Consider the following 26,850-nt stretch of genomic DNA (forward strand, 5'->3'; position numbering starts at 1 on the left):
TGTCATGGGTTAAGGCTGATTTAATCTCAGGGTGTTCTTTTTTTTTAAGAAAGAACCTCTTCTAGCTATCTCGTGATTTTTATTTTTCTGTTTGGCTTTTCCCTCTTCTTGCTTCCTCCTCCCTCTTGGAGGAACCCACCTCGTTCGGGGCTATGCCTGAGTTCCAGGTATGCAGTCTGCTCAGAATGAGCTCCAGCTGGTGAACCTCTACATCCCTTGGAGATCACAACTTGTTCCCTGCCCTGGCAGTGGCTGCCATCTTGCACTGTTCCTTCAGCCAAGAGGGCAGGTGAGATGTTGCATCCCAAAAAAACCTCAAGGTCAATGTCATTACGTCGATTAAGTCAGGAGGGTGCTGCTGCCGCCACGTCTGAGGCTAGCTCCCTCGTCCTGTGTGCATTGTGTACATTTTCCTCTTTTCCACCAAAAATGTCCTGGGCACCATTTGGTAAATTCGTTTTCAAAGATTGCTTCTTGGGGGTGCTTTTATATGTGCCGTTTTACCAATCTTTCTCGTTGCGGCGCTGGAAACAAGCAATATTTCTGAGGAATGTGTTTTTGAGATGTCTCCAAGGTCTAGTCTGAACACGTGGCTGAATGAGCTGGCATCTTCCTGAGGTGGTACAGTGGTCCATACCACATCAGGGTGAAGGGGGGGGGGAGAGATGTGGTTTTTGAAGGTTCCCTCAGGTAAAACCTTCCTGCAAGTGAATGGTATCAAGAGAAAATGGTTTGACTCCAACCTTCTCACTGGTATGCTGATTCCCCACAGACACTTGCAGGGTCTTTACCATAAAGGTGAGCATTCAGAAATAGCCATTCCCCTCCCCCCACTTGCAGGTAGAAATTGTACAGTCCATTCTAACATTTCAGGACTGCCACCTCATTCCCACCTCAATCTGCCTCAGTTTGGTGAATATTTGGGTGGAGCACCTGTGCAATCCTTCAACTGTCAAAGTACTGCAAGAAAGATTTGTCAGAACTACACACGTAAATCCACCCTCAGTTGTAATCAGTGGTGTCTATAATTTTTTATATCCCATTCTATTTTAATTTTTGTCAACTGGAGTTTCATCCAAAGTATGTGCATTAGTGGTTGCCGTCTTTGACAATGTCTCTTCTCCTTTCACTTGTTCTGTTGTCGAGAGTGCAGAACGGTTACCTGCCTTTCCTTCAGCGGCGGATCCTTTCATGCCCTCTTTAATTGCACACTGCCAAATATAAATTTCGCAAATAGTTTTGCACATATGGCCAATATTTGGTCTTGTACAGGGCATTTGTTTCAGCCGGAACTCCCTTGAACTCAGTTCTGGCACCTCTCCGGTAGGCACTGTTGCCATTCTATGAGAACAAGGGAGGTGTTCATGGTGAGTTCTGGTACCTCTTTTTCTAGAAAAAAAAAATAGCATTAGTCTTATAACAGTTTGGAAAATGACTTAAAATAAGCACAGCACTAGAGCCCTATAGTGGGGAAATCACCTTAGTTACACTCTAAGCCAGTGATGGCCAAACCTGGCCCTCTAGCTGTTTTGGGACTACAACTCCCATCATCCCTAGCTAACAGGACCAGTGGTCAGGGATGGTGGGAATTGTAGTCCCAAAACAGCTGGAGGGCCAAGTTTGGCCATCACTGCTCTAGGCAGTAGGTTTAGGCTTCGCCATAACATGAAGCTAATGCAAACTCTTAGCAGGTAATGTCTGGATTGTGTTTTATTGTCCTCCTGTTTCTATATAAAAAAAATAAAGCTACTGCTGTTGTAATACATACTCTGTGTTGTCATTCCACTGTGAGATATTGGTAAGTTGTAACGTACAGTAGTATTTCTCAATGCTTATGTTGGATCAGTTTTGCTGCATTTAACCGTGTATTCTAGGTTGGATATTTCTGAATAGTTGATTTTGTCACAGTAAAAAAAGTCCACTGAAGGTGGACCATCTAACAGCCTGTTCCTATAGGGCCATTGGAGGCTTCAAGCAATATTGCAGACTGCCATAAATACAATGTAATATTGTCCTTAGTTAGGTGGCCAGGAGATGGGACATTTGGCTCAATCATATAAGACAAATACTGCATCTAAAACCTGTGGAGTGGATATTTTCCATTATCTTCCTCCTAAAGCCTTTATTAATCAGTGCTGCCTCAACATTTGTTGTGCATTAATCTGCACTTATTGCTAAGTCTCCCAGAGGCCCGTTTTCAGGTAGAGGCAAGATATATATATATTTAATAAATGTAATAAAATCTCATTCCATTGTGGTTCGCAAAGGCAGTTACCAGGTTGCTTTCTTCCTGGGCCTATTCTGAACGTGCTATTGCAAAATATTTTTGGGGGTAGGGAATCATTGCTGGTGGGATTCCTTTTGTGGATTGCTAATTAACAAGATTTGGCATGCTAGTCTACTTTTGCTCTTCTTAATTTGGATCTTCATGTAAGTCATGAGTCTAGCAGTGAAACCTGTCAGTGTTTGTAAAAAGCAAAAAAAAAAAAAAAAAAAAAAAAAAAGGAAAGGGTTCTGACCTCCCTTTGTCTCCTCAGCTTGGTCCTCGGACCCTTGTCGGCACAAAAGAGTCCACGAGAATATCCTTGCAGAGTTTTATTCTTAAAGGTCTTTGTGCAAAAGCGATTGACCAACTGTACACACCAACACTAACTAACCAGCTTTCACTAACCAACCAACCAACCCCAGCTCAGCTAACATTTCTCACTATATATATACAACCTGGTGCAGGCTGCTGACTCATGCTGACCCAGCTTTATTCGCATTGAAGAAACAGCGGCCATTTTAGCCATGACAAAACCAACTGAAAACTACATTGTTTTCAATTTCCACCCCAGTTTGGGAAACTGATGGACCTGTTTCCATTTAGCTTCTCTCTATTCACAACTGATACTGATGCAAGTTAGCCAAATGGAGCATAAGTTATTATTAACTTAATAAGAATGCACACGTACAGAGAGTCCTCACCGTTAATTGTTTCTAGCTGAAGTCATATTCTCAACTGGTAGTGGGAGAGAGTTTAGTATGAAGCCCCTATTATTACTGCAAGATCCTAAGAACAAGAAGTGGAGGAGCAGCCATCAGACTTCTCACAGCAGGTCTTTCCCAGTAGCAGATGGTAGAGCCTTGATTGGAGACTATTCAGTATGCTGTTTGCTAATGAACACACACACCCACACCCACACACCCACCCACACACACCACACATTCTTTCCCCGTATCTGTGACTTTGCAGTGGTTCCTGCTGGATTATCCAAACCAAATATGCAGGCAAGCATATTCCTAACCGGCTTACATGTTCCTAACCGGCTAGGTCTATTTTCTCCTTGTGGTGAAATTATTCTGAGCTGCCTAAGGGCCAACTAACACCAGAAATCAAGAGAATAAACACAATGATAGACACCAGACGCACAAGCTTGTGAATCGATTGCAGTGGGAGAATTGCCAAGGCTCTGACAATGGACAGAGACTGACTAGAGCAATCAACAGGTAGACAAAGCAGAGTGGTCCTTCGAGTGGGGAACTTATTGACAGTTTATGGATAGAGTTGGTCAAGCAACTGAACTACAGAATTGGAAAGTCCTTTACCAGGTGTCCTTGGCTAGCATCAGAAGACACCAAAACTCTCAGGAACATTGATGGCTGTGCACTGATCACATGACCTATACCTGAAAGATAGAGGACCCGTTTTGCTTTCTTTAAGCAGTCCTCAAAAGCAGAAAAGCCTATTCAAATCAAACTTTGCAAGGTGGCTGAGAAATTTCTATTGTTGAGGCGTATATATAGAAAAGGGCTTGTTTCTCTCACACACATAGCAGTGTAACACACTCCGTTAGGGGGCCACTTACATTGCAGTCTTTCAGGGCAGTGCCTCTATAAATGAAGATTGCAAAGTAACCACTTCACACATTTCTAGGCATTCCAGAATTGATTCTGATGCCTCTGCAGATGCAGCCTTTAATAGGAAGGTGCTGTGAAAATATAGTGGAATGATTGAATTCTCCTACCTTGAATGATACTGCTCTTGGGTATCCTCAAGTAAATTCTTCTTCCCCTCCAAGAGAGAGAGAGAGAGAGAGATTGGACCTACTGAGAAATTTCATTTGTTATGGCGATGAGAGAACTATTTACTTTGACTAAGTTCTTAGGGTGAAAAGTGTAGAAGTGGTTATTCCCTAATTAGGGCCCTATGGAGGCCTCCTAACTTTTCACTCTTTTTTGTCCCCTTTGGTGGTGACAATGCTGATCTTGTATTTAGTGTTTTTATGTGTGTGTTTTTAAGAGATTGAGATATTTTTAGATTGCTTATATATATTTCAGCAAGGAGTGGGAGAGCTCCTCTGCTTTGAAGCTCTTTTCATGGCCATCACTCCCACTGTTTGTATGCTCTTGTTTAAATTTAATACACAGCACCTCGAAATGTACTTCTGGTATGGACCCTATTATTGCAGAGGTTAAATCAGGCAGCACTTCTCTCATATGACTGCATTAGAATGGACAGGATTCCTGCATTCCTTCAAATTGCAGGCAACGATCAATAACCAACTTTGCACACTTCTTAGGTCATTCTGCCAGACCTTGCAGTCTTGAGGATAGCTGTTTATGACGACAACAACAAACTGATTGGCCAAAGAATCCTGCCTCTGGATGGTCTTCAGGCAGGTTACAGACATATTTCTCTGCGAAACGAAGGCAATAAACCATTATCTCTGCCAACCGTCTTCTGCAACATTGTACTCAAAACTTACGTGCCTGATGGCTTTGGAGGTAAAAAAAATCAAATTGTTGATGGAAACTGAGGGTTTGGGTATGCAAGGATTAAGAATATACTTGAAGAGGCTTCTCACAATCCTAAAGGTCCTAAACATTTCTTAGTGTTAACATAAAACAATGGGTGCAAAAACATTGTGATTAGATGCAAACTAAGTTATTTTCATTTAGGTCCCTTTGAAATCTATGTGAAAAATGAATAATGATTAACTTGAAATCAATGGAACTTAAATGCAACTAGCTTAGGGTGCAGCCAATCCTGTGCATTTGAATGGTTGTTCAAATATATAGTCTTGGGTCCATCCTAAGACTCATAGTCTTGGAACGGCTTGTGTCTTCAACTACTATCTCATGCTTTAGGCATCATTCTTGATCCCACTCACCTCGGAGTAGGCCCCATTAAATTCAATAGAATTTACATCTGGGTAGACATGGTTTGAATTGCACTGTTAATATAGAGGCCATGTGTGATCCCCAGAACCCATTTGTGATGACCACAGATTTTCCCATTAATTCTGAGAGACTGACGTTTGGTTTGTATACCAATCCTAGATTACCTAGAGAGCACGGAACAGGTTTAGTTTCTACCTCGGTGGTGTCCCCAAGCAAAGCCAATTATTTTCTACTATAGAAATGAATGGCTTCCATTGAGTTGCATGGAAATAGTACAGTTCTTGTGGGGACAGGTGGGACAATGTTGCAGTGAAGGTGAAACGTGCCTGTTCTTCCTGCTGGCTTGCCAACCACCACTAACAGGTGAGAGCTGAATGCAGGGTGAGACCAAAGGTGGACAATCCCCAGAAGGAGCACAGTGTGTCCCCCACTAGAGGTTCTACCCCTCCCTTAACATCCCACACACCTCTGGGTTATTATAGCCATACAAAATGATGGTGCAATCCCTCCTCGCATGGGGAGAATTGGACATATGCTTTTGCATTTCCTCCCAAGGATAGTGTGGCTCTCCACTTGATTAGTCCATGATGAAGAGGTCGTTAGTTTCTGACAAAATGAGTCTTTGTAGAAATTCCATGGCAAATGCTGAAGGGATCTGAAGTGGAAAATAGCTTGACTACTTACTTGAAATTTCTTTTAGACATTGTCGATGCCTTGTCAGATCCAAAGAAATTTTTAACCGTCATGGAGAAAAGAGCAGACCAGATGAGAGCTATGGGAATTGAAACAGTAAGTAGTAATTAACTGCGGGTATGAAAAAAGATTTGCATTTTTTACTTAAAGCCTCTCTGCCTGGAAGATTTAAAAGATGAGAATAACTGACAAGATTGGCCAACTTTTTATTTGCTAAATTTAGGTAAGCTCCACCATTACTATATGTTGGCCAGAGGTATAGGCTTACATTAATGTTTATAATAATTGCATTATTGTGCTTGTTTATATTTTGTAACAGTATATCCATGATGCTAAACTAGAGCATAGCAATGTGTAAGGTCACTTTTGGTAACTGAGAATGTCTTGCTTAACATTTGAAACGGAGATCTCATGCTTTCACCAATAAGTTGTTGACTATATTATGATGGAATTTCCAGTGCACAACAATATTTTCTACCCCTGTTCTTTGGGCAGGAATATAAGATTCTTAAGGATTTCATTGCAACAGTACAGCCAGTGGTTTGCGTCTCTGTTGCTTAAATGTCATGCAAATGATGTGGAACCGTGAAAAACACACACACAACTTTTGCAGTCCAAAATTGATTGATTGATTGCCAATTTTACCAAGAGTTTTGCTCTTAGCCCACAAAAATATCCATTTGGATATGGGCTGGAGGCTACAACTTACCCTATAGATACTAGCAGCTACACTTCCAGAACCAGAAGGGGGATTCCCCAGGCCATGGGCCACGCAGCTGTTTAAAGGGGGGTAAGCCACATCCCCTGGCCACCCAGATTGGCTGGCTGGGGGCCGTGACATGGCCGGGGACTCCCAGATGACACAGGAACTAAGGCCAGCCCCCGCCATATGCGGAGACCACGTGGTCTGACCGCAACATCGTCCCACCTGGAAGTGGAGTGGTCTTCTTATACATTTAAAACATTTTCAGTTTCTATACATCTGGGACTACTTGGTCTCACCCCTGGTTTCCCATTTTTCTTTTTTGTTCTATTACATATAATTACATTTTTCGAGTCTATTTTATCTCCCTTTTAACCTGAAATCATATTGCATTATAAGTGTTATAACAATCCTGCTAACCTTTTTAAGTGGTCTTTGAGATACATTGGTACCTTAGGTTAAGTACTTGCGTGTTGAGTCCCACAATGCCACCCACCAAAAAATTCACACTTCACACATGATTTTTTGTTTAAGGTTTTTGGCATAATTTTGGCCACAACTTTATTAAAATACAAAAAATGTGAGTGGTTGCTTAGGCATTGGTTATGACTATCTGTCCTTGCCCTCAGGGACAGAGCTGGCCTTCCGGACACCAGCGGAAGCCAGCTGGCCTTCCGGACACCAGCGGAAGCCAGCTGGCCTTCCGGACACCAGCGGAAGCCAGCGTGGGAAACAAGTATTGGGTGAGAAATGAGGCTGGGAATCAGACCAACACTCCTCACCCTCATGTTCCGGTGGGGCTTGCACGGTCCAAGTCCGGCTCCGGGGACAAGGACGAAAAGAATGGCAAGCCCTGGATTCCTTTAACGGAATTCCCTTCGCATCATTTGAAGGGATAGGCACTTACCCCTCCAAGCACCAATTTAACCAATGCCTAACCGCCAAGCTTACAAGTTGTGACGATTTGCTACGCAGTAGGCAAAAACCAAATGGCACCAGCCAATCAGCCAGATGGCAAAATTCCTACCAGGCCCCCGCACCAAGGCGAACGACCCCATGACAGGCATAGCAAGGTCAAGCGATATGAAAAAACCACCCTATAAAAGGGAGGGAGGGCGGGTGATCCGGTGCAAAAATGGCCAAGAGGACGTCCTACGTCTGGCCCCTGTATTTAAAGACTCTGACCCCTCCTCCAAATTGGCAACAATCAAAACTCCCCAGCAACCCAATGTTAACCACTTAAAGGCTTGGGTTCCTCACCAAATTTGCCTAGTCACTGCAGGGTGGCCTGTTTCCCCAACCGCAACACGTGCTCTCTGTTATGGAGAACACGCCTTAATTCATTCTGGAGGTCTGTTCTTAACCTGAAACTGTTCTTAACCTGAAGCACCACTTTGGCTAATGGGGCCTCCCATTGCCACCGCGCTGCCAGAGCACGATTTCTGTTCTCATCCTGAAGCAAAGTTCTTAACCCGAGGTACAATTTCTGGGTTAGCAGAGCCTGTAACCTGAAGTGTATGTAACCTGAAATGTTTGTAACCCGAGGTACCACTGTATTCTATAAATTTTCCCCACTCTTGGCTAAATTTTTTAATCATCTTGGTGTCTGATCTTCATGGTCATACCTTCATCATTTCGGCATAATCCATCATCTTGGTTATTCATTCTTTCTTTGGTTGGGACTTTCTCTTCCTTCCACTTTGGAGTGAGCAGCATTCTTGTGGCTGTTGTCGCATAGATAAATAGTCTTTTGGTATTTCGTCTCCTGTTAGTCCTAATAAAAAAGCTTGCCCTTTTCACATCTTTGGAACTGGTGGCGCATGCCCTTCTGGCTTGCACTCTTTATAAAGACTTGAGGAATGAGATTATCACCCCTCTCTTATTGTCCATTCCGGGTCGCCCAACCACTGCCACAGTGTCCTTTCTCTTGGCAGATCAAGACAAGCAGGTGACAGCAAAGGTTGCAAGGTTTTTAGCTGGGACAATCAGAATAAGATCCGCTATTTGACTATTGATTCAAAACCCTAAAATGTATTTTATATAATTGACTTTCTGTTCTTTGTATATCGTATTGTTGTTTTATTGCTATGGCCGATGGCTGACGCAAATAAAGATTCATTCATTCATCTTCCAGTTCCCTTTGGCTAATATTATCCTTAAGTTCAGATTTGTCAGTGGTCTTTTTACAAGAAGAACCCCTTGTTTTCTTGCAGAGTGACATAGCCGATGTTCCCAACGATACCTCAAAGAACGACAAGAAAGGCAAAGCTAATAACCCCAAAGCAAACGTCACTCCTCAGACTAGTTCCGAACTTAGACCAAATACCACTTCTGGGGTAGGGCCTGGAATGGAAACTAAGAAAGGTAAACTCACATCTGAAGGAGTTCAAAGATTTCTCGCTATATTCCATTTCTCCTGGAGAAATGAATGAAGGTGCTTCAGCAGAATGTGGTGGGGTGGATGGTTTTTAAATAGAGAGCATTTTCAGTGACGACACCCTACTTGTGGAATGATCTTCACACCTGCCTTGCCTAACTCCTATGTTAGTGGCGCCCAACAGAATATTATTAATAATAATAATAAAGTGACAAAACATCAAACATTAAAAACTTCTCAAAACAGGGCTGCCTTCAGATGTCTTCTAAAAGTCAGATAGTTGTTTATTTCCTTGACATTTGATGGGAGGGCGTTCCACAGGGCGGGTGCCACCACCGAGAAGGCCCTCTGTTTAGTTCCCTGTAACCTCACTTATTGCAGTGAAGGAACCACCAGAAGGCCCTCGACGCTGGACCTCAGTGTCAGGGCTGAACGATGGGGGTGGAGACGCTGCTTCAGGTATACTGGACTGAGGCCGTTTAGGGCTTTAAAGGTCAGCACCAACACTGTGAATTGTGCTCAGAAACGTACTGGGATCCATTGTAACTGACTGAGCACCTTTTTTAATTTTCCTAGAAATGTTCCTTTAAAAAACATGTTCAGTGCTTTTCATACCCTGAGCTCTATTGTTTTCCTCTTTGGAATAAATTCTAAAACACCCCAATAACTTAATTGGTCCTGGGTGGTGTACAAACACTAGAAATAAATATAGTTCGTATTAAGCAGGAGTGTAAAGCATATTTTACAGTAATCCACACACCTTTTCAGCAAGTCTAGATAGCTCAATTAAATGCTATTAAAATTACTGCTGCTGATATTAAAATGGTATCAATGCATTTGTTTTCTTTCTTTAAGGTATAGACCTTATTCCTCAAATAAAGATAGAGGACTTGAAGCAAATGAAGGTATGTGTATGCAAAAACCTAGTAAGATTTTCTAAAGCTTAGGGAACATAATACAGTGGTACCTCTGGTTATGAACTTAATTCGTTCCAGAGGTCCGTTCGTAACCTGAAACCATTCTTAACCTGAGGTACCACATTAGCTAATGGGGCTGCTGCCGCCACCACCACATGATTTCTGTTCTCATCCTAGGGCAAAGTTCTTAACCCAAGGTACTATTTCTGGGTTAGCAGAGTCTGTAACCTGAGGTTTTGTAACCCGAGGTACTACTGTATGTTAAATTGTTTACCATGGGGTAAAATTGCCCTCAAAACTGAAACCTTGTGGAAGACTCAGCATGAATCATAAGCCTATAATTCTCAAAAAAAGAGGCTTGCCTCTCTACCACAGGACTGCTTGCTTATTAGATCCTTAACCAAGAGGTTTTTTTTTACATTTTCATTGGCTTCTCTTTAACCCATTTAGAATTCCAAAGTCAATTAACATTACGGATACTCTCTGGAGTATCAAAAATCCATCCCACACTACACTGGGCCAAGTTATTCACCCCTCTGCCTTTCAAGTAAGCACCAGTAACCTACTGTGTTGAGAAACCAAGAGTAAAATTGTGCCCCATGCTCACAGACTCACCAGACACTATTGGGTTTTGCATTTCTCTGCACCTAGAAAACCAAGGCAATCTTTCATCACAGTTTGGCATGGGCCAGGGGTGGGTTAGGAGTTATTAGAAACAGGAAACCTTCCTCTTTCCCTTCCCTCTGGGCATTTTCCTGATTGGTTTCTACCGTACTATAAATTGGAAAATGGTAAGACATACAAGGAGGGATGCAGGTGGTGCTGTGGGTTAAACCACAGAGCCTAGGACTTGCTGATCGGAAGGTGGGCGGTTTGAATCCCCACGACGGGGTGAGCTCCCGTTGCTCGGTCCCTGCTCCTGCCAACCTAGCTGTTCGAAAGCACGTCAAAGTGCAAGTAGATAAATATGTATTGCTCCGGCGGGAAGGTAAACAACCAGCTGCTCTGGTTCACCAGAAGTGGCTTAGTCATGCTGGCCACATGACCTGGAAGCTGTCTTCGGACAAATGCCAGCTCCTCGGCCAGTAAAGTGAGATGAGCACCACAACCCCAGAGTTGGCCACGACTGGACCTAATGGTAAGGGGTCCCTTTACCTTTACCTAAGACATACAAGGACTACTTGAACAAGCCAGTTGTCTCCACCCCCAGGTCTCCACCTCAGATTCCTCCGTACATTGGTCAGTAATATACACAACATGGTATTGTATGTCAGTTACCCAATGTTTAAACATGGTAATGCATTTATAACGTATCTTTTAAGTCAAGAGAAATGTTTCTGGGTGCTGTTCCCTGAATTCTTGTGATTTCAGATGCATCCGAAGGGAAATTAATCCAAGTTTGTTTTTTGTTGTGTTTTTTTAATGTGGGGCAGGCATACATAAAGCATTTGAAAAAACAGCAAAAAGAGCTCAATGCTTTGAAGAAGAGACATGCAAAGGTACAGGAATTTTCAAAGCAAGTTTTTAATAGAGTGTTTTGCGCTGCTTTTCTGTTTTGAGAGATGGAGTGGGAGAGCTGGGAAATGATTGGTTGTTATGATCAGTTGCAAGATTGTTGGTTCAGATAACCCACTAAGGTTAATTATAACAGCTAAATGGAGCAGCATTTCCCAGCTCAAGCTGTGGGTCTCCATGTGTCTAGTGAATTGCCTCTGTCCCTCAACCTAAACCACTTTTAAGTAGGTGAGGCTCAGTCACCATCTCAGAACTAGCTAAACCTACTTGCAAGTTTTCTTTTAAAAAACCAAACAAAATGTACTATATAGCATAAAGTGTCATGATCTGTGTTCCTTCCTGGAATATGTTCTTTCCCCCTCCACGAGGAAAGGAAAATCTCCAGAAAGCAAACATGATGGCAAGAAGAGAATACATGGAATTTGTGGTGTTCCCCCGCCCCCCAGATGTGATGTCATTCAGACACCTCCCGCATTATATTGAGGTGATACTGTGATCCCTTCATGAGAACTATATGGCAAGAAACATGGCCTAAGAACTCACACATAATATTCGGAAGAAAACACAAATAAATGAGGTCCTGTAAAATCCAAAAGAGAATTGCAGAGATCAGGATGGAAATAAATATAGGAAGAGTTTCTACCTTTAGAACATGCCCCCTCCCATTTTTTAAAAATTTTTTTATATAAATATTTATTAAATTTTCAAAGTTAATACATAATAACAGAAAAAGAAGAAAAAGCAGAAATACAAAAATATAAGAATACAAAAGGTTAAAAACAATTTAAAAACAAGAAAGAAGAACATGTATACATTCCATTTACATATTTTCTTTTACCTTACTTTCTAGACCTCATACCACCCTTTCTTATATTCCAGTTCACAATTATTTGTTCAGCAAGTCCTCACCCTTAGATATTTTACTTAATTCAAATCCTTAATTTCTATCTCTTAAGCATGACAGCTGAAAGCCACCTAGCTGCCTTCCAACATCCCTCTAACATTCCTTAATTTTGCAATGTTTCTGTAAATAGTCTTTGAACTTCTTCCAGTCTTCTTCCACTGACTCTTTTCCCTGGTCTCGGATTTTGCCAGTCATTTCTGCCAGTCCCATATAGTCGATCATCTTCATCTGCCATTCTTCCAGAGTGGGTAGTTGTTGTGTCTTCCAATATTTTGCGATAAGTATTCTTGCTGCTGTTGTCGCATACAAAAAGAAAGTTCTATCCTTCTTTGGCACCAATTGGCCGACCATGCCCAGGAGAAAGGCCTCTGGTTTCTTCAAGAAGGTATACTTAAATACCTTTTTCATTTCATTATAAATCATTTCCCAAAAAGCCTTAATCCTTGGGCACATCCACCAAAGGTGAAAGAAAGTACCTCCAGTCTCCTTACATTTCCAACATTTGTTATCGGGCAAATGATAAATTTTTGCAAGCTTGACTGGGGTCATGTACCACCTGTAAATCATTTTCATAATATTCTCTCTTAAGGCATTACATGCCGTAAATTTCCAAATTCTTTTTTTGAATTCTACAGTACCCACAGAAAAACAGAAAGCACAGCCCTTTATCCTTTTTCATCTCAGGTATTCCTTTAGTCCGGATTCTCTGTGGATGTCTAACTTTGTCAAAATTACATCCTCCTCCTTTCTCTAAGCAGTTGCTCTAATGTTCCTTAATCAGCATGTATATCCCTCGATAAAGCTGACAGCTTAATGATGCTGTTCAGATTCACTTTTCTTTGAAATCTCTCTGGAACAGCAATGTCTGAGCTTTGTTCCTAGCGTAAATCATAGGCACTATGTGTGATTCGTTTCCCAGAAGTGTTGTCAACTTATTTTGGAATTCAGGTTTATATTTTAATACTTGAACTTCAAAGTGTTGGCCAACATTCACTTTCTCTCACATTAAAATGAGTGAGAAATTCTCCTTTGAGATTTTGTAAAGGACTCTGCATGGATTAAGTTATATGAAATGTGACAGGAGTGCCTGGCGTGCTCTGGTCCATGGGGTCACGAAGAGTCGGACAAGACTAAACGACTAAACAACAACAACATATTATCATACAAAGATGTGTTATGAAGAGGCAACTGCAAACTGATTCATAATTAGTGACATCAAAAGTAACAGCATGGTGTCCTGCATTTCTGCTTCAATCTGAAATGTACAAATTGGCTAACATCAGCAACTAAAACTGAAATATACTCGGAGTCGAGAGTGGATTTCATGCTATTTATTTAGCTCGTAGTGGTGAAGAGGAGGAATGGAAGTTCCCCCAGAATGTCTGCTTTATATACATTATTTACACAATGGACCCCATGTGATTGGCTAATTCTGGGATTCACCTGTAGGCCAATCAGGTTGCGGATTCACTTTCACCTGGAGCTGGATTGGGTGGCTCCTGTGAACCAATCAGACTGCTGCATTCTGGACCCTATAGTTCTAGGACCAATCAGACTGCTGCATTCTGAATCCTATTCAACTCAGTTGAAAAACCAAAACCAATGAGGGTTTTTAAAGGGACATAAAACAAGACAGGGAATACTTGGCATAAAAATCATGGATGGACTGATATTGGTATATAGTACTCCCAGTGTGTACAGCATTTTACACACTACAAGAGGAAAAGGGAAGGAATATGAGGGCAGGGCTAAACAGAGGAAGTTATTTACACATAGATGGGCTTAGTAACAGGTCTGATTATAATAGAGCATTGGAGCTATGGGACCAAATGTCTGGTGAAATAAAAGGTAAAGGTATTCATACAGTGTCCAAGCACCATCAAATATAACAGTACCTAGAACCAAGAGTTGGACGCAGGTGGCGCTGTGGTCTAAACCACAGAGCCTAGGGCTTGATGATCAGAAGGTCGGCAGTTCAAATCCCCACAACGGGGTGAGCTCCCGTTGCTCGGTCCCTGCTCCTGCCAACCTAGCAGTTCGAAAGCACATCAAAGTGCAAGTAGATAAATAGGTACCGCTCCAGCGGGAAGGTAAATGACATTTCTGTGCGCTGCTCTGGTTCGCCAGAAGTGGCTTAGTCATGCTGGCCACATGACCCGGAAGCTGTACGCCGGCTCCCTCGGCCAATAAAGCGAGATGAGCACAGCAACCCCAGAGTCGGCCATGACTGGACCTAATGGTCAGGGGTCCCTTTACCTTTACCTTTACCTAGAGCCAGGAGTGGGTTTTTTCTGACCTTCATATTTATATGCTGTGATACACACATAACCCAAACTCCAGACTTAACATGCCATTTCTCCCCCTGCTGCAGGAACACTGTGTCATGCAGAAGTTACATTGCACACAAGTTGACAAAATAGTAGCACATTACGACAAAGAAAAGTTAGCTTATGAGAAAATCCTCGAGAAGGCAATCAAGAAAAAAGGGTAAGGTCTTTTGGAAATGTTGGTGCTTGTTCATTTTTAGGATGTATCTTCTGCATCGGAGAGCCTGATGAAGTTAGATACCTAAGTGTATTAATGATTCTATCCTTTTGCTCCATTGGCAGCTTAAGCTACATCTGTGTAGGGAGTTTGGTATGGGAAGTTGGAAGCTGAGAATGAGGCATGCCAGTTTGGCTTGGAGCATAAGGCCCTTGAGATGCTCATTGATGCAAGGCTTGTTCCCAGAACAGTCATTACAACTTTTAGAGGGCTGCGCTACCCCAATGAGGACATGGAACAGTTGCCTTCAGTAGAAGGCTCCAGAAATGGTGCCATCTCCTTGTCTCCAGCCTCCATTTTTTTAGGCCTAGTTGTCACTGAGATGCTCAAGCCAATCTGGGCTGTAGCACTTCAGATTGCAGCTGCATAATTGTGTGGAGGAAGGAGAGAAACTCAAAACCACTTGATTCTCTGTAAAAACATTTTAAATTTTGTAAACCCAAAGCCTTGCTATTAGAACTTTGTGGTTGTACGACAGCAAGAGGAATTAAATGTACAAATCCACAAACACAAATTTCCAATTCAGAACAAATGCTGACTGCAGCAATAATGAAATTGCTCTTCCCAGTCCTCCACTTCCATTGAATTGGGGGCAGCCATTTTGATTCTGTATCAGAGATTGCAATTGAACCCAGAGCCAGTTTTGGAATAGACTTACAATTCCAGTGCTGGTGGACTTCTTACCTTTCCCTTTTGCCCTTCTTTTGTTTTGTACACGTTCCCCTTCCCCTGTTCCCCTTTGCTTGCTGAAACTCACAGCATGAATGTTACATGTAGATTTTTCAAGGAGATGCACAGCCGCTGCCTCCATGCAGTCACCATAGTGTCTCATGTGGCCTAATTGTCACTTAGATATCACACTCAAGCAAATGTCAGCTGGGATAGCTCAGTTGGCTAGAGCATGGTGTTGATAAATGCCAAGGTTGCAGGTTTGATCCCCGTATGGGACAGCTGCATATTCCTATATTGCAGGGGTTGGATGAGAAAATCCTCAGGGTCCCTTTGAACTCTGAGGCTATGGCAAAAATATGGGATTAGAATTGAAAATAAAAACTCTGTGTCATGTTCAGTCTCTCTTATACACACATACACACAAATACTGTAATGTGTAGTCAGACATCTTCCATGTCCTCTCTAAAAATTCTGGGTGTCCCTTTCTGACTGGTGGGGCAGATAAACATGATGTGTGTACAAAGCATGGCCACAATCTTAACTCAACTTACCTGGGAGTAAGCCCCATTGAATTCAGTAGGGCATACTTCTCAGCTGACATGGTTAGGCCTACTAGCAATTGCCCTGACAGTGTAGCCTAGTGGTCTTCCTCCCCTTCCTTCTTCTGCAACCACTGTGAGCATCCAAACTGCAGATGTGATGGCGCCTCTGACAGACCCATGGGCGGGAGCTGGGATTGCAGCCTTATAGGCCAGTAAGCCAACAACATATGAAGTATGGCTGGTGGGTGAAAAGGAATAATATTATTCAGATATCATTTGATATTTTGTTGTTTTCCACAATTGACTAGGATGTTTTGATACGTGGCTCTTGTCTTGACATTTCCCTACTTGTCTGGTTTTTTCCAGAGGAAATAATTGCCTTGAGGTGAAGAAAGAAATAGAAGATAAAATTCAGATACTAACATCAGATCACAAATCTAAGGTAAGAGAAGAACTGGGCATTTTGACAGTGCATTCTATCACGTGAAGGTCTTCTGGGTAGATAGGTGCTCCCAGAAGCAGCAGAGAACGTGCTCCTGCAGCAAGGAGTTGAAAGAAAGACTGGAGGTCCGCTCAGAGTTGGGTGAAACAAGCCACAAGTTTTATGGAATTGAGTAGCTTCCAACCTTTCTGTGGTCTAGGCTGCCTCTCCTTTCCATTGGGGGAACTTGGGAGGAAGGATATCATAAGGCAAATGGATTATTTCTTCCCTTAGGAGTTACCAGTTTTAAGGTATCCCATTTCTACTGATCGGGGTTCTGCAAACCTCTTAAGGAAGACCCTTCCTGAAGAGGTTTGTGCAAGTGCTCTGAATAGAATTTTGGTATGTTTTTGCTTTAAAACATCCTTGCATTGACTTGGATCCCAACTTGTCAGCAGCTGAGGGGGATACTTCCAGAAAAGAGGAGGAGATCGTTCACATTTATTCCCTCCCTTCCCCCTTGCAGCCCTCTGTGGCTTCTGAAAATCTGTGCCAGGGGACTGTGGAATGCCCTCCTATGCAGCGTAGGAGGGAAAACTGTGTTCTGCTGGGTGAAAAAGGAGTTGGCAAACATCTCCTTTCCATCAATGGAAGCCTCCATTGGATTTGAGTCCTTTCTTTGAATGTAGGGTAACCCGGGACCCATGGTACTGTTAACAAGGGTTTTAGTGTTTGTTTTTCATCTCTGTGAATATTAGAGGCATAAGCAATGCAGGGATCCCTGTTAGGTCTTTCCGACTTGATGAGAAACCTGTAGCTTTAAAAATTGTCGTATACTTATACAGGGTTCTGCTGGTGGCTTTGTGCAAGAAGAAAATGCTTCCTCTCCTGCTGTTTGAGGCATCTGGCTTTTTCTGAACCCACCCACTGCATCCTTTTATGCCATATCCCAGACTGTTTCAGAGAATCCCTTGAGTTTCAGTGGTGGATTTTTGGAGAGCATTGGGTAGGAGAGGATTGATGAAATTGACTTCTCGGCTTTGCATAAGCAGAAGCTGGGGAGAGGGAGGGAGAAACACCTTTGGATAATATAGTTTTTATATAAACTCATGGTGGAAGGAAGCATTACAAAGTATTTATATCCTTAGAAATATAGATACCTTGCTAGACTATCCTAAAAGGGGGAAAAGGTAAAGGACCCCTGGACGGTTACAGTCAAAGGTGACTATGGGGTTGCGGTGCTCATCTCGCTTTCAGGCCAAGGGAGCTGGTGTTTGTCCACAGACAGCTTTCTGGGTCATGTGGCCAGCATGACTAAACTGCTTCTGATGCAATGAAACACAGTGACAGAAACCAGAGCACACGGAAATACTGTTTACCTTCCTGCCGTAGTGGTACCTATTTATCTACTTGCACTAGCGTGCTTTCAAACTGCTAGGTTGGCAGAAGCAACGGGAGCTCATCCCATGGCGGGGATTTGAACTGCCGACCTTCCAGTCAGCAAGCCCAAGAGGCTCAGTGGTTTAGACCACAGCGCCATCCACGTCCCTGTTCTACCTGTAATCTATATTCACACTGCATCGTATAATAGGTGTGGAGATTTTTGGGCGGGAGGTGCTTCTTGTCTTGATAATACAGAGTAGTTGCATGGCAACGTCTGATTTATGTTATGCAATTGCTTTTCTGCATGCATATGTATGCTAATGGTTTCCAAAAACCACCTGCAGAATAGTCCTCTTGACAGCCTATCTGATGCAGTCCTCTTTTGCTAAAAGGTAAAAGAAATTGTGGCACAGCACACAAAAGAGTGGTCCGAGATGATCAACACCCACAGTGCCGAAGAGCAAGAGATGCGTGATTTCCATCTGAGCCAGCAGTGTGAGTTACTAAAGAAGCTGCTAATTAATGCCCATGAGCAGCAGACCCAGCAATTGAAGCTTTCGCATGACAGGTAAGCATGTTGGTGCTCCTATTCAGACAGAGGGGGCCTCCGAGCCTGGGAGCTGATTTGGTTCATTTTACAAAACTGCAACACCATAGCAGGAAGCAATCCTGTGCAGACTTCACTATGCAGTTTTATATAAGCAACCTGGCAGACTGTGAACACCAAATAAACTACTTTTTGATGTCAGTAGAGGTTGAAGAAAAACTGCCTTGTTCAGAATCAGCTTTAAAAGTAGTATTTTTAAATGCTCACCATCTTCCTTGTTGTACCATGGTGGAGGAGAATCAAACACCCTCTGTTTTCTTGGATTTATTCTTTCAGGGGGTTGCTACTGAAATTTGACATTTTCTTTACATTCAGTTTGATACTCTGCTTCTGAAATTAAGCTCTTCCCAACCCAAATCCTGGAACCTGCAAAACATCTCTGAAATATCTTTCATGAATATTTGTGTAGCTAATTCATTTAGTAGCCTCATGCAACGAGTGTGCAAGTTATGAAGCATTAATGACACTAAGCTAATCCAAGAATGTAATTTGTCCTTAATAAAATAGAAAAGAAGATGCATGTTAGCAATTCACTGCTCTAATGAGTTGTCTGATTTTTATCAAACATCTACAATCCTCAGATTATACTTCTATAATTGTAGACATTATTTTCATGATATTTTCAGTTATGAATTTGTTTGCATGTATACTCACACATGAATGCGCACACAGTTGCAGATAAAGGGGTGAAATCCATTATAGCAGGCCTCCACTCATTTAACGTAGCTCCTCATTCCTCCTTTTCTTCCTACATCCCATGAAGTCTGCTCTGAAGCATTGGCAAACTTGGCCAGGCATTGAAACCATTAGTTCATCTGCTTTCTTCCTCACACCAACGTTTAGGGTTGCTCTGTGATTTTTCTATATCCTTAATGTTCCGTGGGAATAGTGTGAAGCTGGTGCAGGATTAAACCCTGTCCTCCCACCCATCAACCAGCAATTTCAAGTGATGGACAGGTGATGTGATTTGGGGGAAATGGCCTTGTAGGCCAAATTGGACCCTTTGGCAGGTCAAGATTGACTCACGGGTTCCCTCTTCCTGATTTATAGAATTCTGGTAAGTTATGATGAAAAGCCCTTGATCTGGAAACCAAGCCTTGAAACCAAGTCTGGAAACCAAACCTTATAGGGGAACAGTTGAAGGAGCTGGGTTTGTTTAGCATGGAAAAGAGGAGACTGAGAGGAGATAGGATAGCCAACTTTAAATATCTCAAGGGCTGTCACATGGAAGAAGACAAAAGCTTGTTTTCTCCTGCTCTGGACGGTAAGACTCGAAGCAATGGCTTCAGGTTTCAAGAAAGGAGATTCCACTAAACATCAGGAAAAAATGTCTGACATAAGAGCTGTTTGACAGTGGAACAGTCTCTTTTGGGAGGTGGTCTCTCCTTCCTTGGAGGTTTTTAACCAGAGGTTGAATGGCCATCTGTCATGGATGCTTTAGTATAGATTCCTGCATTGCAGGGGGTTGGACTAGATGAACCTTGGAGTCCCTTCCAACTCTTAATTCTAATTATTATTATGTTATTATTTATACCCCACCCATCTGGCTGGGTTTCCCCAGCCACTCTGGGCAGCTCCCAGCAGAAGAGTACAAACACACAAAAAATCAGACATTAAAAACATTATTTTCTTGACATCTGAAGGGAGGGCGTTCCTCATGATTCTATGAGATAGAGATATCTCACAGCCCACCTGGCTTGGTGTTTTGCTAACTTTTGGCAAGGAGAGGACTCTGGAGAAATTGGCCTTTTTGTAGTGGGAAGCCTTAAAGAGACTGAGCACTGCATTCTGGCTCTTTTGATACAGCTAAGTACCCCCCCCCCAAAAAAAGCAATCTTAAATTTGGTCATATGCAGATCTTCTCAGAAGAAAGCCCCTATGAGTTTAATGGAGTTTCCGTTTGGGTAAATGGGTATAAAACTTCAGCCTGAAAGTTTGCATGTTGAGGTCCCCCAAGCCACCCCTAAATAATTCACAATTCACACATAGTTTTTGTTTAAGGTTTTTGGCATAATTTTGGCCACAACTTTATTAAAATACATAAATGTGAGTGGTTGCTTAGGCATTGGTTATGACTATCTGTCCCCACGCCCGGGGGCAGAACTGACTTCCGGATTCTAGCGAAAGCCAGTAGGGGAAAACAATATTGGGGAGCGCATGGAGCCGGGCACCAGACCCTCATCCCCCCCCCACATGCTCCCGGGGGCTTGCACAGCCCTAAGCCCCATTCAGGGGTACGGACAAAAGAATGGCAAGCCCCTGGATTCCTTTAACGGAATTCCCTTTCCGCAGCAGAATTGGAGGGGCAGGCGCTTACCCCTCCACCAACCAATCTTTTAACCAATGCCTAACTGCAACCTTACAAGTTGTGACGATTTGCTAGGCAAAAACCAAATGGCACCAGCCAATCAGCAAAATGGACAAAATTCCTACCAGGCCCCTGCCCCAAAAGCAATAGCCCTAGATTAGGGAGGGTGGGCGGGTGATCCGATGCATGCAGCAAAAGAGCCCAGTCAGTGCCGTGTGACTTGATTTTATAACCTTTGGTCCGGCCCCCTAAATGGCAACACCAAAATTTGCCCAGTATCCCAACTGCCCACTCACTGCAGGTGGTCATCCATACTAACCCACCCAGCAACAGAAGGGTGGCCTGTTCAGACCCCACCGCAACACATGCTCTCTATGAAGGAGAACACGCTTTGTCAGAACAATCCTATGTATGTCTGTTCAGAAGTAAGCCCCATTGAGCTTAGTGGAGCTTATTCCCAGGAAAGTGTTTTAAGACTGTAGGCTTTTTGTCATGATTTCCCCTTTATCATTTTATTAGGGAAAGCAAAGAAATGCGTGCCAACCAAGCAAAAATTTCCATGGAAAATAGTAAAGCCATAAGCCAAGATAAATCTATCAAAAACAAAGCGGAAAGGGAGAGGTACGTACTGCGTTCTATTGCTGTATATAGGATAAATTCTCTCAGACCAGTCTGTTAAAACTTGCATTTTCAACTTCGTAATTTTAAGTAAGGTGTCTCTACATGATTCACTTGCTGAGCTTTTTTGAGAACTTATTATTTAGAATGCAGGTACAGAAACGTTAGCTTCCTGTGTGCACGTAAGCAGATAAATCAATTTGGGCACAGATCTTGGTGTCCTCAGAATAACAGGAGTTGCACAGGAAACCAAATTGACAACAAAATGAGTGAGGCAAATAAATTGTTTGATGGAGGATACCCGATAACAGGAGACGAGGAAAAAATGTTGCGACTGATGTAATACGGGCTGTTCTGTGAGGGCAAAAAATGTTCTGTTTATAATTCCATGGTGGAAAACAACCATCCCCCTTTCCTTACAACATTCTGTTATTACTGTTATTCCTGATGGTGTGTCTAGAGGAATGTGCAAGCAGCAAGTTGCCTTATCCTTTTGTTGAGTCCACCCTAAAAAAAGGGGTCACGTCCCCATTCTTCAGGAGAGTACCTCCTGGGCCTTTAAAGCCATATATGGAGAACATTTTGTTTATTATATTATGATTAAATCCCATTCTTCTTCCAAGGGTGATGTCCTATCTCCAGAAAGCCTGCAAAAGAGGTTTTATTTATTAATTATGTGTTCTATCCCATGTCTCCTTCAAGGGCTTTGAGATGGTGCATCCAGTTATTTCTCCCATTTTCTTTTCTCTTCACAACAAGCCTGTGAGCTAGGCGGAGAGATAACTATTGGTTTTATTACTTTATTCAGTGTATCTCCCACCCTTCCTCCCAAAGGAGCCCAGAATGGCAAGGCTACCAAGACCATGACTTGGTAGATATGTGAACCTGGAGCTGAGACATGGTGTTCAAAGCATCCCAGTAAACTTCGCAACTGATTGAGCAAACTTCCCCACATCTAAACCCAACACTCTAGCCCAGTTATAGCCAATGTTTTGCCTTCCAAAGGCTGTTGGACTCCCATCAGCCCCTGCTAGCATGGCCAATGTCTAGGGGTGATAGGTAAAAGGTAAAGGACCCTTGGACGGTTAAAACCAGTCAAAGGCGACTATGGGATTGTGGTGTTTATCTCACTTCAGGCCGAGGGAACCGGTGTTTCTCCACAGACAGCTTTCCAGGTCATGTGGCCAGTTCTGGTGCAATGAATGGAAACCAGAGCGCATGGAAACGCCGTTTACCTTCCCGCCACAGCGGTACCTATTTATCTACTTGCACTGGTGTGCTTTCGAATTGCTAGGTTGGCAGGAGCTGGGACAGAGCAACGGGAGCTCACCCCATTGTGGGGATTCAAAACGCTGACCTTCTGATTGGCAAGCCCAAGAGGCTCAGTGGTTTAGACCACAGCGCCACTTGCGTCCCAGGGATGATAGGAGTTGTAGTCCAACACCCTTTGGATGGTATGTTAGCTATCCCTGTTGACTGGAGCAGCATTCAAACATGTCTTTCTCCATATCAAGACAACAATTTCCTGGGCCAAATGTGTTGCTGCTAGCGAAGGAGTTAATGGATGGAAATTCTCCATTTTATGGGGCTTCATGTAAAGGAATCCTACTCTCATTCTCTTAACTGCTAACTTCTCTATTTTGAATGTTGGGAAAATAAGATGCCTTTCCGCTAAAAACTAACCTAGGGTGACGAGGTGAAAAAAGATGTCAAGGGTCCTGTGCATTTTTATGTTGTGTAGGACTTACAAGCTACAGCTTTTAAACTCCTTTCTACACAGCTGATAAAGGTTCAGGAGCCCTGTCCTATTTTGCGTCTGGTCACCCTCCTAAAACCGGAAGTTGTCCTATCATTCTCATGGCAACTGAGATCCTTCTGTCAACACCTGGGAACTTCAACTTGGAAGCTCCAAATCCCTGTGATTAACAGAAATTGAACTTGAGCTGCTTGCACCATCATTCGTTTGTGCACCCTCTTCTCACTGACGTCTATTTGTTAAAAACAAACAGATTTTACAATGTTAGAAATGTCTTTTGTAGGCGTGTCAGGGAACTGAACAGCAGCAACACAAAGAAGTTTCTGGAGGAGAGAAAGCGAGTAAGTAGCTGATTAGTTCACATATATCCAAAAACATGTGCATCATACTCTTCAAAGAGTCTCTCCTTTTAATAGATATCCCCACACTTCTCAAAAACTCACCTGTTTGCTTATTTGAAACTTCACAGTAAGTCTAAGTACACTGTTGTTTCAATTTGCCACCTGAGTAATTAATTGGAAGGGTAGCATTATACCAAACTTTCACCCACAGTCAAAAAACCGCTTCCCATTTTAAGTGGTATCTTCTACATGCATGTTTGTGTTGCAGTTTGTATCCATTGTTCCCCATCTCTGCTTCTCCTTTTACACCACCTTAAAAGGGCATGGGGAAGCAGGGTTTTGCTCCCCCCCCCCGACATGTTGCTTTCCCTTATAGCCTATAAGAGTTGACCTTGCTTGACATTGCTGTGAGCAAAGACATCTCATGGTTCTCACTTGGTTTGCAATGGGGAGGGAAGAGGGCTGGCACTCTTGCCACAATGTTCTGATAGTTTCTTCTGGCAAGCTTTTCTCACTAGTGTTTAGGTGTTCAGTTTGTGTTGTTCTTAAATGTATACTTGGTTGTTCTTGTACTGTTTTTCAATAATAGTAATAGTAGTAGTAGTAATAACCTACCAACATACCCTCTGTACAACATCTGAACTTCACACCTCTTCAATTCCCTCTTGACAGGGAAAATCATAAAGAGGGGAGTGGTGGCAAATGATAAATCAGAAGTGCCAAAGAACCAGCCTTTCCTTTTGGCACAAAGACACCCAGTTCCTTCATTATGTACACCATAGCAGCAAGGATATATCCCTCCACAAAGTTTTAGAAGCGTGGCTACTACTTTTAATTATCCAAACAGCCCCTTAGAAAATTCTGATGTTTCGTTTTTGCGTTTGCCTGTTTTTGTTTACAGCTGGCAATGAAGCAATCAAAGGAAATGGACCAGCTGAAGAAAGTTCAACTTGAGCATCTAGAAATTCTGGAGAAACAAAATGAACAGGTAATGGTGCAATGGCTTATGAAAGGCAAGTGTGTGTGTGTGTGTGTGAAGCATTTAGTTAAGGAACTGGTTATTGGAGTAATTGATCACAAATACATGATTGTGCCCCAGAAGATATATTTTAAAATACTTTAATATGCGTGTGTCTGTTTATTCTGTGTATATTATTTTTAGCTGAAGTACAGTGGTACCTCCGGTTACGAACAGGATTCGTTCTGGAGGCCTGGCCATATCCTGAAAGCTTCGTAACTGGAGGCGCCCTTCTGCGCACGCACGCGGTACGATTGAGCGTTTCTGCGCATGTGCACATGGCGAAACCTGGAAGTGTATACAGTGGTGCCGCGTAAGACAAATGCCTCGCAAGACGGAAAACCCGCAAGACAAAAGGGTTTTCCATTTGCGAGTTGCTTCGCAAGACAAATTTCCCTATGGGCTTGCTTCGCAAGAAGAAAGCCCATAGGGAAATCTCCGGGGACCTCTTTTAAATGCTGGCGGTGGGGAGCACAGCCTTCCCCCCCCCTCCGGCCTTCAGAAGAGGTCCAGGAAGGCCGGCGGGGGCCGAAAGGCTTTGCTCCCCCACCACCAGCATTTTAAAAGCGGTCCGGGATAGCAGGGAAGCGCTTCCCGCTATCCCGGACGGCTTTTGAAGGCAGGCGAGAGGGAGCAAAAACTGTCCCAGGGCGATTTTAAAGCCCCCGGGAAGGCAGGCGGGGGGGAGCAAAGACTTTCGCCCCCCGCCAGCCTTCAGAAGAGGTCCAGGACCTCTTCTGAAGGCCGGCGGGGGGCGAAAGTCTTTGCTCCCCCCCGCCTGCCTTCAAAAGCCGTCTGGGAGAGCGGAGAAACGCAGCGCGTTTCTCTGCTCTCCCAGGAAGGCAGGCAGGGGGGAGCAAAGACATTTGTCAAAGTATTCTTGCAGCCCACTTGGTTTGAAAAGTTGGGCTCCCCAATAATACTACTACTAATAATAATAATTTATTACTTATACCCCACCCATCTGGCTGCGTTTCCCCAGCCACTCTGGGTGGCTTCCAACAGGAGATTAAAAATACATTAAAATACATCTAGAAGTCACTTAGGCTGTAGTCTTGTTACCCGCATACCTGGGACTCAGTCTACTGAGCTAAGTGGGACTTACTTCTGAGTAGACATGGTAAGGAGCATTTTGTGAAAATCTTGCTGTAACCTTCGTTACCAGAGGAAAATGGAGACGAGCAGATGAAAGCAGAAACAAACGGAAAATGTTTTATATATATTTGCATTTATTTTCCTTGCATTTGTTTGTCGTTCTCATCTCAGCTGTCATTCCTTTTATTTGCCTTGTTGTATTTCTCAATTTTGACATTATTATTTTTTGTGCAAACAGCTTTTGAAATCCTGCCATGCAGTCTCTCAAACTCAAGGTAGGATTGATCGGTACTGAGCTAGCTACTACATTCAGTGTGCTTTCCTTCTAAAATAAATCATTTTTCACTGAGACTCTTTTTGTGTGTGTGTGTAGATCTAATTAGTGATGGATGAGCTACCTTTGGCTTGATTTGGAATCAGCTTGGAAAGCTCTTCCATTTCCCAAGAGTTCTTTCTTAGCTCATAATGTTGGCACATAAGCACTGATGTGCTGTGCACTGATGTATTGCCCCTGGAAACTGTAGTTGTGTTGGTACCTCATGCATGATTGCTATTTCAATCGTCACAGATTGAATTTGGCTAGGCCATTCCCCAGTTTAGTAGTTCATATGGCATGGTATTGTTCTGGAAAACATATGCTATTTTTTAAAAAAAGTTCCCATAGTTTCTCAACACCCAACAAGAACCATGAGTCTGGTGAGTGCTAACCATACATGCGCAGAATCTTGTTTGATATCCAGAACTGGAGAAGAAATTATAGGGTGAATGGTGTTCAGCTCATAATCTAGCCAAGCATTGTGAGTTTGACAAGTTTACAAGCATTGGGCAAATTTGCAATCATTGTGACCCATACCAGGTAATACAAATTTGGGTATCAGTTATAGATGCAATCGCTGAGATGTGTCATTTGCATAACAAAGACAATGTTTCAGAACAACCCAGTGTTTTCATTGTTTCAGAAGCACCGCAGGTCAAACTATAATATATATAATAGTGAGACCATGCCTTTTGTATGTGATAAGTCAATCAAAATGAATCAACAAGTAGGTTTCCTCTATAAAAGTATGACTTCATTTGACAAAATGTTGGACTTGAAAAACTTTGATCAGTCCACCTTTACTTCCTGAATTTGTCCATAAGGTGTTCTTGCATTGATTATCATGAATTTTGTAAACTGAATTGATTATCATGAATTTTGTCAATGAAATTAGATAGCCACCTTTCCTATTAAACTCATGATCATGAATGATGCAAGAAGATGCCACATTTTAAA

General features: G+C 42.8%; 2 protein-coding genes across 14 annotated transcripts in view; one reads left to right on the forward strand and one right to left on the reverse strand.

The window, feature by feature from the left end:
- PLCB4 (phospholipase C beta 4) overlaps positions 1-26,850 on the forward strand; it is a 665,275-nt gene that overhangs the window by 175,985 nt on the left and 462,440 nt on the right. For 9 of the 13 annotated variants that reach the window (XM_083730054.1, XM_083730051.1, XM_083730049.1 and 6 more), the window contains 12 exons: positions 4,563-4,767; positions 5,864-5,952; positions 8,773-8,923; positions 9,792-9,841; positions 11,287-11,352; positions 14,644-14,759; positions 16,397-16,472; positions 18,227-18,402; positions 21,269-21,370; positions 23,407-23,464; positions 24,366-24,452; positions 25,816-25,852. In XM_083730054.1, coding sequence (XP_083586180.1) covers positions 4,563-4,767; positions 5,864-5,952; positions 8,773-8,923; positions 9,792-9,841; positions 11,287-11,352; positions 14,644-14,759; positions 16,397-16,472; positions 18,227-18,402; positions 21,269-21,370; positions 23,407-23,464; positions 24,366-24,452; positions 25,816-25,852 — 1,213 coding nt within the window. Of the gene's footprint in view, positions 1-4,562; positions 4,768-5,863; positions 5,953-8,772; positions 8,924-9,791; positions 9,842-11,286; positions 11,353-14,643; positions 14,760-16,396; positions 16,473-18,226; positions 18,403-21,268; positions 21,371-23,406; positions 23,465-24,365; positions 24,786-25,815; positions 25,853-26,850 lie in introns of all 13 variants that reach the window. The other 4 variants (XM_083730046.1, XM_083730047.1, XM_083730045.1 and 1 more) reach the window with 2 other exon arrangements.
- PAK5 (p21 (RAC1) activated kinase 5) overlaps positions 1-26,850 on the reverse strand; it is a 264,301-nt gene that overhangs the window by 76,477 nt on the left and 160,974 nt on the right. The gene's annotated exons all lie outside the window — the stretch shown is intronic.

The sequence above is a fragment of the Podarcis gaigeae genome (genome assembly GCF_964106915.1).
Source record: "Podarcis gaigeae genome assembly, chromosome: 3".
NCBI classification, from domain to species: Eukaryota; Metazoa; Chordata; class Lepidosauria; order Squamata; family Lacertidae; genus Podarcis; species Podarcis gaigeae.